Source organism: Sesamum indicum, linkage group LG7, assembly GCF_026168435.1.
Source record: "Sesamum indicum cultivar Baizhima isolate 11 linkage group LG7, ASM2616843v1, whole genome shotgun sequence".
Classification (NCBI taxonomy): domain Eukaryota; kingdom Viridiplantae; phylum Streptophyta; class Magnoliopsida; order Lamiales; family Pedaliaceae; genus Sesamum; species Sesamum indicum.
Genome location: NC_142663.1, coordinates 9,550,245 through 9,569,423, shown reverse-complemented (window position 1 = coordinate 9,569,423; position 19,179 = coordinate 9,550,245). Strand labels below are relative to the sequence as shown.

The window sequence follows — 19,179 nt, the reverse complement described above, 5'->3', positions numbered from 1 at the left end:
CACGTGCCAAACTCCCTATGATATTAAACCACTACTACGAAAGCACTTGATCAGGGGTGGCAACAGAATAGGTTTGGATGGATCGAGGATTTCCCTCATTAACTTCGGAAAGGACCTGCAACTCAAAACCCGCCTCGGCCCGGTTGTTTTTAAGTCTTATTACATTCTCCGGTACAAAATCCGTCGGGGTAGGTTTTAACTTGGTAAATCTATTATTTTTATTTTCTTTATTTGTTCTATAAATATATACATATATATACACATGATTTAATATATCACTTACAAATAAAACTGTTCATAGTCTAATTCAAATATTCAAGTCCAAAAAATAAATTTTTAAATACAAACAAAACAATCCAAATAATTCATAGCATCTTGAGGGAAATTATGGAATAGAACCAACTCATCATGCAATATATGTATATATATTGCTTACTGGATTTAGGCATTGAAGAGGCTGTTTATTATTATCTACTTGCATTGCCCCACATGCTCTCTGTCTCACTACCCCTCATTTCACTCGCAATAAATTTGTTATATGGCCTGCTTACATTTACACTCACATATTTATCGTCTATTTATATAAATTATCTTTGTCTATAGAAAATTTATTTATATACCAATAAGAAATGTCGACTCATGCACAAACCACCTTTGCTTTTTTCACAAAAAAAAAGAAAAAAAAACACATACACCCCAAAAATATCAACACATTACACAAATTGTCCCTGCTTTTTTGCTGCTAGGGGTGGTTTATGTAATTACGTAAAACAAAAAAGTGGTTTCTGTAAATAGATGATAGATCAGGAGTGTAAATATATTAGAAGATTATAGTCAAACATGATATTTGCCGTTAGTTTTGTTCGACATGTAGGGGGTGTTTGTAAATATTTATTTTAAACGTTTTATCAATTTATTGTTGAAAAGAATATTTTTATTTTACAGTTGTTGTTGTTTTTTTTTTTTTTTTTTTTCATGTAAAGGCTAATTGCATTGAAGAAAAGAGATACAATACATCAATAGCATATGGTCTTAGCCAAGCAATCTTCCAGATTTTAAATACAACAATAATTTGCAAGAGATGGATCATAATTAGCTAATAATTTCTGTCTAGTATGCTCAATGATCAAATTAACCGACTCTCTTATAGAGTTTTGAAACTTTTAAAGTTACGTTCCAGTCAAATATGGTAAACAAGTGAGGCAAGCACAACCCGATTAGCCGCATGTAGCAGATGTCTACCCTCCACTTTATTGCTGCCCGTTGAATACGTGTATGCCAATGGTTAAAAGGCCAGTGCGATCTTATCTTCCCACACAAAAGAGTAAGACAAACGAGCAACATATGAGCACCGAATGCTCTTGATCCGAACATAGAACGCATTGCACGGAGTCAAGGGTGGACAGCTTCTACTTAAATTAAGTGATTTAAGCCAAAAATCACAAACACCTTCATATCACGTATGCACTAGTTAATAAATTATATAAATTAAGTTGTTTTCAGACATTCAAATTTTAATTTGTTTTTTTTTCCCCTAACTTTTACTGTAAGTCTTTTTACTATTTATTTCAATACAAAAGTACAAGTTATTGTGTGGAATCTGATGCGCAAGGTAGTTGACTTGACTTGGCAAAGTTAGGTGTAGAGCGGCAGCGACAGCAGAGCAGAGCCGAAAAGAAAAGCAAAGGAGGAAGAGACAGCGTCTGGTTCGGCAGATGATTTTATATGCAATTTCCAACACTGTGGGGCTCAGTACTCAGAAGCTGTCTCTCTCCTTTCTCAAAGCGTATGCCTTTTACTTCAATATTTTGCTTTGTAGGTGGAACTGCGGAGATGCCTCTCAATCTCTTTTTTTTTTTTATTTAAACGAAAGGGTTAAATTTATTTGGACTCTTGTAATATGTAAAAATATCAAAAACTCCCCATAAAATTTTTAATATAAAAAATTATTCCTATATTATAAATAAATAATCACGTCGTCCTCTAATTAACTTGAGCCTATTTTTTAAAAACAATGACTATAATGTCCCTCCTAATCAACTGATCAAACTAGGCCTGTTAATAAATAATTATTTTAATTTATAATATATATAATTTATAATTATTAAAATATACTTTTAATATATATAATTATAATTTATAAAAAAAAAATTATTTCAGAATAATAATCATAACCCACCCCCCACCTGCCCACCCTAGGCCGGGCGATGCCGGTCATCTAAATTTGGGCTACAGGCGTCACCCAGAAGTAGAGGGCAATGCGGTCGCCTTCGCTGCATTGGGCAACTGCTGTCGCCCAAGGGTGAGCGCGCCCTCCTCTACAGTCGCCGCCGCCGCTTCCTTTTCTTTTTTTAATGGATAAATTAATTTTTAATTAATTTAATTAAAATAATATTTTATTATATAAATAATTAAATAATTTTTATATAAAATAATATTTTAGTATTAATAATATATAATATTGTATATATTAGATGTGAGAGAAGGCAAAAATATATATAAAAAAAAAAGGTACTTTCATAGCCAGTTAGCAGTGGAAGCGCGTGTGCCCCAATTTCTGTATGGAGGGGTTTTTTTAATTTTATTTTATATCTCATGGGGGATAATTGATACTTTAATTTCTATAGAATTTTTTTTAACATTTCTATTATTACAAGGGGGTCTCTAGATTTTTTTTCCTTAAAATAATATAATTTTTTATTATGATTAAAAAATAATAGTGGATGTTAATTAATTGCAAGTGCGTAATGACTATTAATTGTTGATTCTGCAGGCGAGGCTAGAAATTTGCTACAACTAAGAACTGTGCGATGTTTTAGTTACAGGTAAATTCATAAATTTTTTTGATTAATCGTGGTCAAAATTTAAATCATTATATTGATTTTGTTTGACCGTAGTGTATAGTATTTGTACATAATACATATATATATATATATACAAATGAGTTATATATAGAGCCTTAGATTAAAGTAAGCATATGATTAGGGTGTTATGATTCAATGTTTAGGATCGAAGATCTCGAATTTACTGTGGATTCGAGTCATTGTCAAGTGTTCAGTGAAGCTAAACATATATTTTAAACTATGTATATGATTAGAGTTATGTATGCATATTATATATCTTGAGTTGTGAGGACCACACATTAGGATATAGTAAATTATTAAGAATTAAATACACTTTACCCCCTCAACTGTATCAAATATAGTATTTACCCCATTAAATTAATAAGTGTAACTTCTACACCCTTTGACTAAATTTTGGGACAAAATTACCCTTATACTATATATATATGATGCGCAAAAATTATTTAATATTTTGCACCTTATATTAAAATTCAAATATTTTTTTAATTAGAATAAATGTATTTACATTTTAAAGACTAAAGGTCAAATAATAAGTGAGGATAATAAATAATTAAAAAAAAACATTCAACATAAAAAGTTGTTCTTAATTGTTTTATTCTAAAATTAAATGATTCACTATTTAATTTAAATAAGTAGACCCTTTTAGCTAAAAGATGAATAACATCTCTATATATTAGATAGATATTTATAAAAGATTAAAAGAAATGTATATGCTTCTATTTTTCTGAAAATGATTTTGTTAAATATATATCTTTGTCAATATATATTTAAAAAAAAGTATATATAAGTTAATGGGGTTATAATTATTATTTGTTTATAGTGATGAACTTCTTATGTTGCTTAATTATTAACATCTTTTCAAGATCAAGTAGTCAATGAAATAGTTTTTATTTTTAGTATTTCTTGTATTTATAATTTACTATTCTATTACTTCAATTTTGATCTGAACTAGTTAAATTATTGATAAAATATATTTTTTTCTTCTGGTCAAAAAATAATTTAATGTTCATTTAATATAAAAACATACTCAATACATTAGAAGCAATATAAATATATATGACATGAGGGCAATTTTGTCCAGTTAATTAATTTAAGGGGTTGTTATATTTTATTATTTTAGGGGGTAAATGCAATTTACGGTATAATTGAGAGAGGTAAAGTGTATTTAACCCATTTTTCATTCGATACCTTTTTTACCAAATTCTCTCGACATTGGCTAAACGAGAGCCACTTTTTATTTATTTTTTTTTTATTTAAAAGCGATGAACTATTATTAAGTGAAATAAATCAATTATAATTATTCATATCGAATAGTAATACCTAACAAAAATATTTACAATAATCATATCGTAATCTAAAATATCAGTTAAATTAAATCCAAACAACACCTACTACTACAGTAGACAACTGTTATTACACAGTTAAAACAACATTCCATACATATAATTAATTTATAGGGCCTCAATTTCACCATTCAACAATCTAAAATAAAGTGCCCATAAAAGGTAAACTGATGGGAGCCCATTTTATGAAGAGATTCTGAGACATATTCATGATCCAAGTGCCTTATTCTCTACTTAAAACTCATAGGGTACATAATATTCAATCTATTGGGCTCTCATTCATTAAATTAGGTCCATATCTCTATTGGATTTAAATGGAAACAAACTAAACTCATTTAATTAATTCCCATCAATTAATGTAATATATATTTAACATTGATTATATTTCTCAACGAGGTAGAATTATTTTTCAAGCACAATGGTTTGTGTTTTTATTTTCAATTTTCAACGAAAAATATGTGTTTTTAATTTTGTATAGATTTTTACGTGAAATGGGAACGTGTTTGGATTAGTTGATCAGATTGTATTTTGTATTGAACTGTAGTATCAAAATAATATAATTTTTAGTGTGAATACGAATAAGCAATATGTTTTTATTATAATTACTATTTTAAAAATTAAAATTTAGTTGATCATGTAAAGCTAAAATATGATATATTAACTTTATATTGTGAATTTTAAAATAAATTCATTTTGTAGTGGTGGATATTGAAACTATAATGATAAAATTAATATGTATTATATTAAATATTTATTTAGAAAAAAATTATTGAAATATACCAAATTGTGGATTAAGCTTTTTTTAGATAATACAAAATAAAATACCATATTTTAATATAATCTAAAACTAAAATATAAGATATGGGCTAATAATTCTAATATATAGTGACTAAATGCATTTTGCTGTAATGGATTGAAATTGTAATGATAAAATTTATATCCATTAAATTTTTATTTACAAAAAGATGACCAAAACTTACTAAATAATTTATTAAGCTTGTTTTTAGATAATATAAACCAAAATATATATCATATTTTAATATCATCTAAAACTATAGTATGAGATATTAACTAATAATTCTAATTGATAGTGAATTGTAAATATATATTTACAAAAAAGTATCAAGACTTACTAACTTGTTCCTTAAGCTTATTTTTAAATAATATGAATAAAAATACCATGTTTTATTATTATATAAAATTAAAATAAGAGATATATTGACTAATTATTCTAATATATAGTGAATTTTGAATATATACTTGATATAATATTGAATATGCACTTAAATAATATTTATAAAAAAAAAAAAGAAAAAGCTCTGAGGCTTGCGAGCTCTCCAACATAATCCGTAGAGCTAGAGCTCTAGCTCAAGCTCAAATGCGAGCTGGCTCGACTCATCTTGCACCCCTAATTATATATAATAATTTTTTACTTTAAAATAATTTGGTGATTATTTAATGTGCAAAATACTAAAATATATCGAGAATAATATAATTATTCAAGACATTAGGGATACTTTTATCCAATCAAGGGCATAAATGTTACATTTATTAGTTTAGGGGGATAAATGTTACATAAAAAATAATTCAGGGGACGAAGTGTATTTTACCCTTATTTAAATTATTTATAGATATTTTTTTCCTAGGGCAATTTATTGCAATTCTTTTTCTAGTTATAATCAAAATTATTTAATTATTATTTGTTACAAAGAGATTATAATTATCTGTCTTGTATAGTTATATTTGTATCTTGTTAAATATATATATATATATATATCCATATCACATCATTCATATCCATACATCATATTCACAACTTATTAAAAAGATAATATAGTTGAAGTTCCGTAAGGGCAACAAATTTGTATGTAGTTGTGATGGTATATACTAGAAATATAGCGAAATGATTAAAATGCCTCCACAAACATAAAATGTATAAACATGTTCATCATTCACATATTTATATTCACATTAGGCCAGACCCCAAATGAGGATCACTGGATCATCTTGCTCAGGAAGTCTTCAGATCAAGCAACGTGGCCTCATTTATTAGTACGTCATTTATTGCTCACTCGAGATCAAGCCACGTGGCTTCATTTATTAGTACGTCGTTTATTACTCACACTTGAATTCATTATCTCACTTCCGATCATAACAAATTGATTTGGGCATTGGAAGATCTTTATTAGGCAGCTTCTTTCTTCTCCGTATCTTATATTACTTGATTTGAACGTTCAGAGCGAACTTGATCTCCGACTCAAACTAAGTCTGAAACGTAAAACACCATTAATTTTAGGCGTAAGTATAAGAGATGGGCACATGGCTATTGCCTTTGCTATTCTCAACAACTAATCCAATACATCATTAATTCTACTTGAAGTTATGAGTGAAAAGTTCAAAATTGTTTGCTTAGCGTTAATTATTTCTCAACCACCCCTTCTCCTCAAACCAACCCTAAATGGCTTATTGTACCAAAATTCCACCGAAAATAGCCATATAATTATAATAAAATGAGTTAATGATATTTTTTAAAAAAAATTAATAATATTTTTTTTAAAAAAAATTGTATGTGTCGTGCACGTCACATATTAATTTAAAATTTTTTGGCCAAATATCATTAAATCATCATTTTTTTTAATTACAAAATCAAATTACCAACTTTATTTTTTATAGGATTAAAATTATAATCTTTTTCCAACTTCTTGATAACCTAACTACATATACAAAAACCTCGAAAGAGAGTCAAACCAACCAAGTGAAGGGGTTTATCCAATTATACAGATTATTTGGAGACTGAAGCGTGTAATAATAAGCAACATAAAATTATTCATGTGAAAAGTTGTTTTGGGCACCTTAAAAGAATTGATTAATCTTTCCTATAAATTAGGATATTCTGATTTTCAATATTTCAAATAACTCCATGAAATAATTTTATTGGAAGTAGCACTCTTAATTTTTTAATTTATTGCTAATTGATGTACTAATAGTTTTTTCTGGATTATTAATAAACGGGTAAGGATCTATATATTCCTAGTCCCGTTTAGATACAAACGGCTTTTACTTAGGGAAAAAAAAAGGAGGCATGCGTTTGTTCATAGTTAATGTAAAGGGTAAATTATAATGAATTTTTACGAAATTCAGGCATACCTAAAAGCTGCCAATGTCACTGAAGCTACTAATATGGGGATCTATACTTATCCAATGCCACAACATCAAGGGGACAAGTCACTACTCAGGAACCTACACCGGTACAAGCTAATCCAGGGCCTTCTGCTTATGAAAGAATAGAAAGCTTTGGGACTGATTCCTTTCCTCTTCGTCTATTTTCAAGAGGTCTTGATGAGACCCTTCTTCTGAACTGCCTAGGCCCAGCCCAGTCACAGGATCATATGAGAACTTAGTGCAGTATTCAAATATCTTATTTATTATTTGAAAAATTATCAAAACCTCATGATTTTAAAAACCATCAAGAAACTAGCCAAATTCTTTAGTTTTCATTACGTTTCCATCCATGTTTATTGCGAATTAACCAAAATATTCTCGTAAACTATAAATTATAATTTTACTTATTTTTTTTAAAATTTTTTTGAATTTTTTTATGGAATAAGTCAATATTTTCTCTATAATGTTTAAAAATTTCCATTCTCTTTGTTTATTTTCTTTTTACACTTTTTAAAAATAAAAAGTAAAAAATGATAATTTCAAATTCTCATTAAAAAAATTAAATAATTTTATCAAATAATAAAAGTATTAATAATTTATAAAACAACCAATTATAAATATTTATAATTATATCAAAATATTGCATTGTACCAGAATTAAATGCTGGTGCAGTTGTTAAGTACCATCTTCTGCACTTATTATCCACCCCACCCCATTTCTCTTCTTTCTCCACAGACATGAAAAGGGATTTCAGAAATTGCCTCTTTTGGTTGAAGAATCAGCGGTTAGTATGATCAAAGCTACGTGAAAGGTGAGTTTGGAAGAGGAAACCGGGCGAAAAGATGGATCAAACAGTCTGCTTTTTCACAGTGGCGAACACCCGCAACAGCAGCAGCAAGGAGACGATTAGGCGCAGAAACAGAGAGAAAAGATACCCTCTTCTATCCTTCCATGAATTGCCGGACTACATGAAGGATAATGACTACATACTCAACTATTACAGAGCTAATTGGCCGCTCAAAGTAGCACTCCGCAGCCTCTTTCAATGCCACAATGAGACCCTTAACATCTGGACGTAACTGCGAATTCCCCATCAATTCACTAAATTAATTAGTTGAATTTGTCATATCATATATTGTGTTTGAATTGTTTATGTTTGCTTTTCTTTCAGCTATTTTTATCTTTTTTAGTGTTTTATAAGTTCTTGTTTTTTGGGGCGCAGGCACTTGCTTGGATTTTTGGTGTTTGTGGGATTGACTGTAGGCAATCTAGCGGATGTGCCTCAGGTTGTAGATTTCATCACAATGTTTTCTGGGTAAGTCCATTAAGTTCTAAATTATCATTGTCTTTGTGTTTTTGTAACGTTTACGTTGTGATTTTGAAAACCATTTTTGAAAAAAGAACGCCCAAAAAGACTTCATGTCGTTTGAAAAATGATCTAAAGAAACCCTTTAGCAGGGAGGCTGTGTGCGTCATTTTTCAAATGTCAAGTGGGGTCTTTTGTAACTTCTTTTTTCATAATGGCGTTTTCCGAAAATTTTGAATTTTATAAGAGAGCAAATTTTATTTAACCCTAAAATAAAAAGATGTTTGGCGATATTTATTTTGTTTGTGAATATGTTAAAATATTAATATTAAGTGATTATCATCTCTAGTGTTCAAAATTTTAAAGGAATAGGTGATTTAATGTTGTCTGAGAGCCAGACCAGGAAAGAGGTTTTTTGTTTTAAATCCGATTGCTCCCCATTTATAAAAGAAAGGTTTAAAGTGCTGTATTTGCTCATGCAGGGAGTGTATATTAATATGAAATGATTATCCTTTCCAACAGCTTAAACTTTTAAACGATTTGATTCAAGATCAATGAATATTTGGCAATTACAATAATTCCATAAAACTACTTGCACAAAATGCATGCACTCGTGAATTTATGTTGTACCAGTAAATTATGAGGCAAATAATAACAAGTAATTCGAATATATTATCGAGCTAATTATTGAAAGGGACATTTAGCAGTCATCGGCATAACCTCCTTCCTTAAAGGTCTGAAATACAATTTCAAAAGCTAGAAATGAATAATAACATGCATCGGGTGGATCGATCAAAGCTAGACAATTTTGAGAAATAGTTCTGGCCATGCTGTGACAGAGCTACAACGATCAATCTTTGTATGTCGATACAGATATTCTCCGTCTCTGTTTACTTGATTATTGATGCCAAAATCCTCCATGGATTGATTGTTCATATTATTGGTGTTGGTTGATTGGGATGTCTTCTCCGTCAATTTGATTAGTTCGAACGCTGTAGCATTTCTGTCAAAGATGGTTGATTTGCAAATGCTTAATTAGTTTCATCTGAAGCATTAACTGCAACGGTGTCCCCATTGTTTTTCAGGCAACTTCCATCAAGTGCAGAAGGTAATGTCTCCAGCAAATTGTCCCTGGTGAGCCATCCTCATTGTTTTCCCAGTCTCTTTATTTTTTGATATTCAAATTATGACAAAAGCCAAAAAATGTTGTAATGCATATTCTGGGAAATTGATGCACGCAGGGGCCAGTAAAACCGATAGACTTGCAGCAGAAATCAAGTCTGGAAGGCGACATAAACTCCCGAGAAACATCCACCCCAAACTGGCCATTTTATGTGTTCCTATGCGGCTCCATGTTCTGTCTCCTCTCAAGCAGCATGTGCCATCTCTTTTGCTGCCACTCCCGTCGCTTAAACGAATACCTACTCCAATTGGATTACGTCGGGATCACAATCATGATAATCACCTCCTTCTTCCCTCCAATATACTACATCTTCCAGTGCACCCCACATTGGCAGTTTGTCTATCTCACTGGTATCACAATCATAGGAACATGCACTGTCATCACATTGCTCTCTCCAGCCCTCATGTCTGGGAAATTCCGTTCATTCCGTGCTTTGCTCTTTGTGTCCATGGGCTTGTTCGGCCTAATCCCTGCAGTACATGCGCTCGTAGCTAACTGGAATGATCCCTACCGTAACATAACATTAGCTTATGAATCAGCCATGGCCTTGTCGTACTTGATCGGGACTCTGTTTTACGTTAGCCGGGTTCCAGAACGGTGGAAGCCTGGTTGGTTCGATCTTGTTGGCCAGAGCCATCAAGTCTTCCATGTGTTTGTGGTAATGGGGGCTTTGGCACATTACGGTGCTGCACAGATTTTCTTAAGATGTCGGACCCAAATCGGGTGCAATAATTGAAATTGCATTTTACGTTCTACAAATTAACCCTTTTTATAATATTGGTCCCATTGTTTTTTAACACCACAATTGCACGAGCTAGTTCCCTAAGTCTTGGGGGTACTTACTGTTGTTCCCCTTAAAAAATTAACGAAATTCATATTTGGAACTAAACTTGCAATATTTTTTTATATTTATTACGACTACTAAATATAATTTTTTTTTTATATATAAAATTTTATTATTTTATAATTAAGTTTTATTTATTATTAAAAAAAGTACTTAAGTAAAAGATATGTGTGGTTGGACCACAGTTGGCAGCTGTAGTCAATAGTGATGTATTTTGCACCTATTCATTATGGTCAATGACACCACACCAAAAGATAATATTGAAAATTAAATATTAATTCATTGTTTTCAAGTTATCAGTGACAATATATATTAAGTGATAGTAATTTTAATCTTATTATAATATATTATTAATAACAAGAAATTATATAAAAATTATCATTATATGTAATTAATGATACATCTGTATAATTACAATAAATAATTATTATCACTAAATCCACGTTGCTATAGACATTTTCATTAGATGTTCTTAATAATAATTTCATGCACAATTTTCTCATCGCCAATTTTGACTCTCTTAATGAACTCCTCTGCCGCGTCTATGTGGAAGAAGTCTTCTTTTCTCAACAAAACCTCATGACAGAGACAAGTCAATGGTATAGTCAAGCATTTGCGTATATCATAATAAGAATTTTCCACAATTTTCCACAACTATAACTTTATAATTATCATCTGACGTATATATTGGTAATACACATTCATTTATAAGGATAGAAAGTAATTCATATATATATAAGCATACAATAAATATATATATCCTACTACACTACATAATTTTCAGTACCACTATAAATACTCAAAATATTATTTTTTTATGGACAAGTTACCGTTCATCTTATTAGACAACCGATATCCCCTCTCTCCCAAAAATTCTTTCTTTAGATTTAACTATTCACGTGGCGCATTACTGTGTCGACATTGAAATTCATTTCCTATCCATTAATAAAAATTACAATGACATCATGTTACGATGACCCTTTCTAGCTCATAACAGTACTCTTAACATGTAGACATTGTTATTACATGAATATAACTCGACAACATACCTTAAAATTTGTGAGGCATGGATTCCTTCTCAGTCTTAGTTTATTGGGTACTGTTTGGCTCTTTGAGCATTCAGCTTGAGTGGTATGGAAGTCTGGGATGCATAGAGGAAGAGAGGATCGGACTTCTGAGGCTGAAAGCAGCCTTTAACCCTCCAAACGTGACAGCCTCTGCATTCTCGTCTTGGGGCGCCGGAGACAACATGGACTGCTGCAAGTGGGAGAATGTGAGATGCGACTCTACCACAAAGCGTGTCGTCCAGCTTTCACTCAAAGACACCAAGTATGACACAGCCACCAAAATCGTGGAGCGCTGGTACCTGGATTTCTCCTTGTTTCTTCCTTTCCAAGAGTTGCAGAATTTGAGCTTGGCCCAGAATTTCTTGCAAGGTTTTTCTTATGCTCACAGCCCTTTTGTTTTTTTGCGTCAGTGTTGATATTGCAAATGAGCAAATGTAATAGCAATTTACCCCTGGGTTTTTTGCATTTAACCCTTAGCTTTAACTACATCTTATCCTACTGAACATGATGATGGCTTTATTCAAACAGGTTTTCATGGTGTATTGAGGTCAAGCAAGTTGCAATATTTGGACTTACATGGCAATGGGCTCACTGAAATTCCACCCTTAGGCGCAGTGCAATCATTGAAGTCTCTAAACTTAGAGTTTAATCCTCTCAACAACTTATCTACTTTCCAAGGTACATCTAATACTTATTCATTGATGCATCAACTCCACCTTTTCTCCTGCAATTTCCCCATATATATATATATATTGCAGAATTGATGAAAGTGAGAGGCCTTGAGACGCTGAACATGGCTTATACTAGACTTAGAGGTATTTCTCAGTCACTGTGGACTATTACGTCTCTCAAGGCTATATCATTAAGGGGTAACCATATGAAGGGCTCCTTATCAGACAAAGGTAATTTGGAAAGTTTAAAGGCTTTGTACAGCAAAAATTGCAAACTTATTTCCACATTAGGCTCATTTCATACTTCGCCCCTTGCTTTACGAAATTTTAAAAGTAACCCCATATTCTGTTTGACAAATAGAGGGGAAAAAGAAAAAATAGTTGCGTATTTCATTTCCGTTCGGTTCACCGTTATTAAAAAAAAAATTATATAAATAATTTTTCTAATTTTGTCCAAAAATATCTGTACACAGATATAAAAACCTAAAAAATCAAATGTATAATGAATAAAATACTTATGGATGCAATTCAATATTTTAAATCAAAATAACACAATAACAACCCATTCATTTAATTTATTTTGAATCAAAAACCGAACCAAAATTCTGCTGCTTATCTGATCAGCATGTAAATGTCATGTGCCCTCACCAGTTGGAATTTGATCTGCCGTTAAAAGTTATTGGTAATGAGTAAGGGAACCAAACGTGCAACATTTTTTAGCTTCATTTGCGATTTTTAACAGGCCGTGGGTCATTTTTAAAATCACGTAAAACGAGGGCTCAACTATGAAATAGGCTTGTGTGTGGGACAAAGTTTGCGATTTTGCTTGTTTGTACCTTATTTCCTCTGTGGAAAAATAAAACAAGTTGGTTAAAAACCCTGTACAGATTTGTGCAAATTAAGGAATCTTCAAGAGTTAGATCTGAGCCACAATGCGTTTGAAGGAATCTTACCTTTGTGTCTCAGCAATTTGACATCTCTACGGGTTCTTGAACTCTCCTGGAATCTGTTTACGGGAAGTATTCCTTCAAATCTCTTCTCTAATCTTCAGTCACTTGAGTATGTCTCCCTCTCCTACAACCATTTTGGAGGCTCGGTCTCATTCAGTTCATTTGGCAACAATTCCAGGCTTCAAGTGTTTGAACTTGACAGCCACAACAAGGAATTAAATGTAGATACAGAAAGCCCACACTGGAATCCGCTGTTTCAGCTGAAAGTGTTTCGCCTGTCGAACTGTATACTCAACAAGCCCGACAGGAAAGTTCCCAGCTTCCTCTGGAGTCAGCACGACCTCAGAGTCGTCAACCTTAGTGATAATGGCATGAGAGGGGAGGCCCCGACCTGGTTAATAAAGAATAACTCGAAATTGGAGTTTCTTAGTCTCAGGAATAACCGGCTGACAGGTGAATTCTCCTTGCACCCTGATTCAAGAAATCTCGACATGTTTTGGCTTGATGCATCTGGGAATCAAATCCAAGGTGAGGTTCCATATTTCCTTGGTTCTGTCCTTCCCAACATGTTGTTCCTGAACCTGTCAAGAAATGCATTAGGAGGGACAATTCCTGCCTCCCTGGGTGATTTGAGAAAGCTGAAATCATTAGACCTGTCAAACAACAACTTCTCAGGAGAGGTACCAGAACATTTATTCATGGGATGTGTGTCTTTACGGTTCTTGAAGCTATCACATAACAATTTGCAAGGCCAGTTGCTCCCTGGAAAGTCAAACCTCACAGAACTATGGTCCCTCTATTTGGATAATAATCATTTCTTCGGAGAGCTTTCGCATGGGCTCCACAACAGCCGCTACTTGAGATGGCTGGATATAAGCAACAACAACATCTCAGGCAAATTTCCCGATTGGATTAGTGATTTTGAGTATTTGAGCACCCTTGTCTTGTCTAGAAACTCATTGGAAGGCACCATGCCACTCGGCTTCTGTAACGTTACACGGCTAAGATTCTTAGACCTTTCTCTTAACAATCTCACAGGTGTTTTCCCTCCTTGTGCCAATCTGTCGTCGCTGACGTATTTACATCTGCAAGGGAATGAATTCATGGGACCTCTACCGTATATTTCATCCATGACATCTGCCCTTGTGACCATGGACGTTAGAGACAACAAATTTTCTGGAGAAATTCCTCGTTGGATAAGCTCGTACTTGAATCTGAGGGTTCTTCTTTTAAAAGGGAATAGTCTTGAAGGCTCCATTCCGCAAGAACTCTGCCAACTGAAAAACCTTAGTATTCTAGATCTGTCTTCCAATAAGTTTTCAGGGCTGATACCAAGTTGCCTCCATCGGATACCGTTTGGGGGAAAAAGACCATTTGATGACACATTTTACGTGCAGGAACTTGGATGGACGACATATAGATCCTTTAGAACATACTCATTTGAATGTGAAGTCCAAATAAATCAATACGTCCAGGCTGATTTCTACGTGTCCGATGTACAAGAGGAAATCGAGTTTATATCGAAAAGCAGGTTGGAATCCTACAAAGGAAACATTCTCTATTATATCTCTGGCATCGATCTTTCCATGAACAGGCTCACAGGCCCTATTCCGACTGAACTGGGAAAGTTAAGCAGTATTCATACACTAAACTTGTCACATAACCGTTTAACAGGACAAATTCCCACCACATTTTCCAACTTGCACGAAATCCAAAGCTTGGACTTATCACACAATAACTTATCCGGTGAAATTCCCATCGAGCTGATAAGCTTAAACTTCTTATCTGTCTTCTCGGTTGCTTATAATAACTTATCAGGGAGAATACCGGATAGGAAAGCTCAATTTGCAACTTTTGAAGATAGCAGCTACGTAGGAAACCCGTTGCTCCGTGGACCGCCATTGGAGAAAGGTCGAACCAGGACCGTAGAGCTGCCTTCAGCACAGCCAACTATGGATTTTGAAGAGAATGATCCATTCAAAGAGTCATTCTGGTGGAGCTTTACCGGATCATATATTGGAGCGTTTATAGGAGTTCTTTTTTTTCTCTACTTCTACTTTTATTCACTCCCAAGGTAGTACATTTTCAGTGCTTAGTTCTCTATAGAAATGATAGCTGGAAGAGTTCAGTGCTCCGGTGAAACAAAAGTGAAAAATTTGTTCATATGATCTAAGTTCTGTTTTATTTATTGCTTCAGTGAGGATTCAACTTTCACTATTAACAAAAGTCTTCGTTATCACCAAATTGCTGCATTTTAAAAAATACACAAAGATAAATTGTTATTTTATTTTTTTATAATGGGATAATTTACTCATTTATAAAATTATATTAGTTGCTTGCATTTTTTCCTACATGGTTTACTAATATTTGAAATTTGGGGAAAGTTCAGGAAGTTTTAAGAAAATAATTAAACTTGGAGAAAATTTTCTAGGAATCTTGAAATTGAGAAAAGGATTCTTGTACAAGAATTGAAAGTTAATATCACTTAAAAGCTCCAAAAGCTCAAAATTTCTTTCAAAATTTAAAAGCATGACAAGAAAAAAGGTCAGGAAAGAACACTACAAGAAATGAAAGAACCTATGGTCATATATAGTTCCATAAACAAATATAGATTTGAGAAAGACTGGAGATTAGATGCTTTCAGCACCCAGAGGAATCCATCAGGAGTTGAGAATTCTTCAAGAAATTAAGAAGTAGCTCAATAGAGCAAAAAGGTCTTCCTACTTAGCTAGAATATTAGATACAAAATTGCAACAAACATCTGTTAAATTTGCCACTTAAATGACCTTGGACATGAGTTATGTAACATGTTTCAATCTGACATACTGAAAACAACGGAAACGTTTTCTCAATAAGTCTCTAAGAGAAAGAGTGTAAATAGTTGGGGTAGCAAAAGTTGTACTTGATGAGGAAGAGCCAATATTTATATATGTCACTCTAATTGTACGACTTCACATGCATCCTTAATCCAAAATATGATTTATGGTGTGTAGTGGTCCGTACATATCAGGAATAAACAGTGAGCGACAATGGTCCCAAGAGATAATATAGTAATTCTGTAAAGAAACGACGCATGTCCTTGTCACCAAGTATGGAGTTCCCACAAATACCTTGGGTACTTAGTAAATACTGAAAAATGAAGAGCTCGTTAGACGGGACTCTGAATGTATGATTAAGAAATGTCCCTTTCGGAGTCCTCTACCACGGTACCGTTACGATGAAAGTTTTTGTGACTCTCGAAGCTACCTAATGTATTGTCATAAATATCCCCCACACCATAAATAATCAATAGAGCAATTTTTTAAAGAATTAAGTGTATTCTTAACATTCAATATTGCCTAAATCCTTTTGGGTGAAACAGTACAGCTGATCGGATCAACCTTTCTCCTTTAACTCCTTTGAGTGGTGAGTCTTGTGATATTCCAGAAAAAGTTTGTATGAGGAAAGTATTTCTGCAAACACAGTGTGTTTGGGTACAAGGCATTTTAAACATTCCAAGAAAACAAAAGATCCAAGTTTGATGATAAAACTAAACCTTGCATCATGTTAGGTTATGTCCATAAGGATTTTGATTAATTTTCCTTTTAAATACCTTTGTGGTATCCAAACATTTGCAACGGAATAAGATTTCTAACAATCAAATTCCTTGCCATTTTATTTCGAGCATCATATTCCATTCCCGCCAAACAAATGGATCCGAATATAAGAATCTTCTGGAAGCAAAAAAAAAAAAAAAAGAAAAGACTTAAGTTCATTTTGACCTCATGTGACATGGAAAAATATAAAAAAAGATCCCTTGTGAAAATTTAAATATACAAAATCACTTCTATGTTATGAATAATGACTCACACTGTTCCTAGGTCAATTTAAACCTATTTTTTTTAGAAACAATAACTAAAGTGCCTCTCGTAGTCAACCTGGTCTACCTAGGCCTAGTAAAATATACCTATAATATATAAAATTTAAATTTTATATAGAAAAAATATTTTTTTAGTCTGTTAAATATACTCAAGATCAATTTTAGTCCGACAATTAGCCCATTTTTTATAAGTCCATTAAATTTTAAAATTGATGTAATTTAGTCATTCAGTGGCCGAAATTTTAATTTTTTACGTAAAAATAAAATGGCATGCCAATTGGATTTTTTTGGGGATTTTAGCCCTATGTGACTTTAGAAAATAAGTTGGATCACATGTTGGATACAATTATATTATATGTATTACTATAATTTATAAAAAATAAAATTACTATAACTTCATAAAATTATTATTTAAAAAATAATAATCAAATCTCTCCCCCCACCCTACTGCACGACCGGCTTCCCCTTCCCTAACCCGCCCTTCCAGTCTCGGCCCCCTATGACCCACCCTCGCCCCCATCTAGGAGCTCTGCATCGCCCTCTCCTGCGATAGGTGATGGCAATCGCCCTCGCTGTTGGGCGACGGCGGTAAGGAGGGCATGATCGCGCCCTTCAGCAGATGCAACAGAACTATTTTTTAAAAAAAATTATTTTTAATTAATTTAATTAAAAGAATGTTACATTAAAAGAATTAATATAATTATATATTTACATATAAAATATATTTTATTATTAATAAATGTGTATATATTATTTTAAGATTTATTAAATTACATATTATATATTAGATTGGGGAGAAGGGCAAGCAAAAAAAAAAAAAAAAGCACTTTCCAAACCAATCTTCACAGTCAAGGTGCGTGCACTGCCAATTCCTGGCCTCAAGGTGTTTTTTGAATTTTGTTTTATATCACATATGGTGTAATTGATACTTTAATTTTTACAGGGATCTTTTTAAATACTTTTTAAATCACAGGAGGGGCGCAAAATCTTTAGAGGAAAGGGCAACAAAACGCTCTAATCGTATTATCATTTTCTTATATTTAAAAATATTATGTACCTATTAATATTTTTATAGAGAAATAAAATACAATTACTTGGATTACATTTGGATAGATGGATCGAGATTTGAAGAAATGATATGAAGAAATAATTTGAAATTAACTCCATATCAAAAAAATTTGAAATCCATCAACTTATAAAACAAATTCAAATAATTTCTTAGTAACAATAAAAAATCCATAATTTCAAATACTTCCGTTCAAAATAACCGTGGAGAATCTTTAACAGTGCACAGAATTAGCATATGCATGGATTGAACCAACGTACTAGAAAAAAATCGGATTATTGTGCTTTTTTTTTTATTTTTTTATTTTACATATAACGTTATTATAAATTTATGTGATCTCCTGTTTTGTTTCACATATACAAGTCATATGTACAAATATCACATCATTAATTTTATCTCAGAAAAATTCTTTAAAAAAAATTGATTACAATCAATCATGTCGAATGTCTATATCTGATAATGACAATTACATTATTTTTTAGGAGGATTTTTAAAAACCTCGGCTTCATGATCCGATGTGCTGAACTATTGAACGTAAAAGTTCGACTATTCCTCACTCGACTTCCATTCCACCCGCCCTGCTAGTCACATCAAAGGCATTCATTGCGGAGTTTTTTGTCGAAACAAATCATACTCCAATCAATAATATTAGATAAATTATATCTAACCAACGCCTATTATGTAGTAAAACAACATTCACACATTGATGAGGTTCGAATCATAACCTCTAATATCGCGACACCTTATTTCGAAAAAGTTTTTATACACACACAATATATATATATATATATATATATATGAAATGGAATATAAGATGCAATGTAGATTGCCATAAGAAATCCAATAGCAAAGAAAGTGGTGCAG

At 32.3% G+C, this 19,179-nt stretch overlaps 2 protein-coding genes across 3 annotated transcripts; both read left to right on the top strand.

The window, feature by feature from the left end:
• Positions 1 to 8,019: 8,019 nt before the first annotated feature.
• Positions 8,020 to 10,617, top strand: LOC105166460 (heptahelical transmembrane protein 1). The gene is made up of 4 exons (XM_011085824.3): positions 8,020 to 8,444; positions 8,592 to 8,684; positions 9,761 to 9,809; positions 9,917 to 10,617. Exons 1-4 carry the CDS (start codon positions 8,212 to 8,214, stop codon positions 10,592 to 10,594), a joined length of 1,053 nt encoding a protein of 350 aa, XP_011084126.1. The 5' UTR covers positions 8,020 to 8,211; the 3' UTR covers positions 10,595 to 10,617.
• Positions 10,618 to 10,857: 240 nt separating this feature from the next.
• LOC105166509 (cuscuta receptor 1) lies at positions 10,858 to 15,555 on the top strand. 2 transcript variants are annotated; one of them, XM_088882826.1, is made up of 5 exons: positions 10,858 to 12,138; positions 12,298 to 12,447; positions 12,528 to 12,671; positions 13,328 to 13,918; positions 13,991 to 15,555. In XM_088882826.1, the coding sequence occupies exons 1-5, from the start codon at positions 11,769 to 11,771 to the stop codon at positions 15,466 to 15,468; spliced, it is 2,733 nt and encodes a 910-aa protein (XP_088738952.1). In that variant the 5' UTR covers positions 10,858 to 11,768; the 3' UTR covers positions 15,469 to 15,555. The 2 variants fall into 2 exon arrangements, with proteins under 2 accessions (XP_088738952.1, XP_011084190.1); XM_011085888.3 differs by having other exon boundaries at positions 10,859 to 12,138; positions 13,328 to 15,555.
• The last annotated feature ends 3,624 nt before the right edge of the window (positions 15,556 to 19,179 follow it).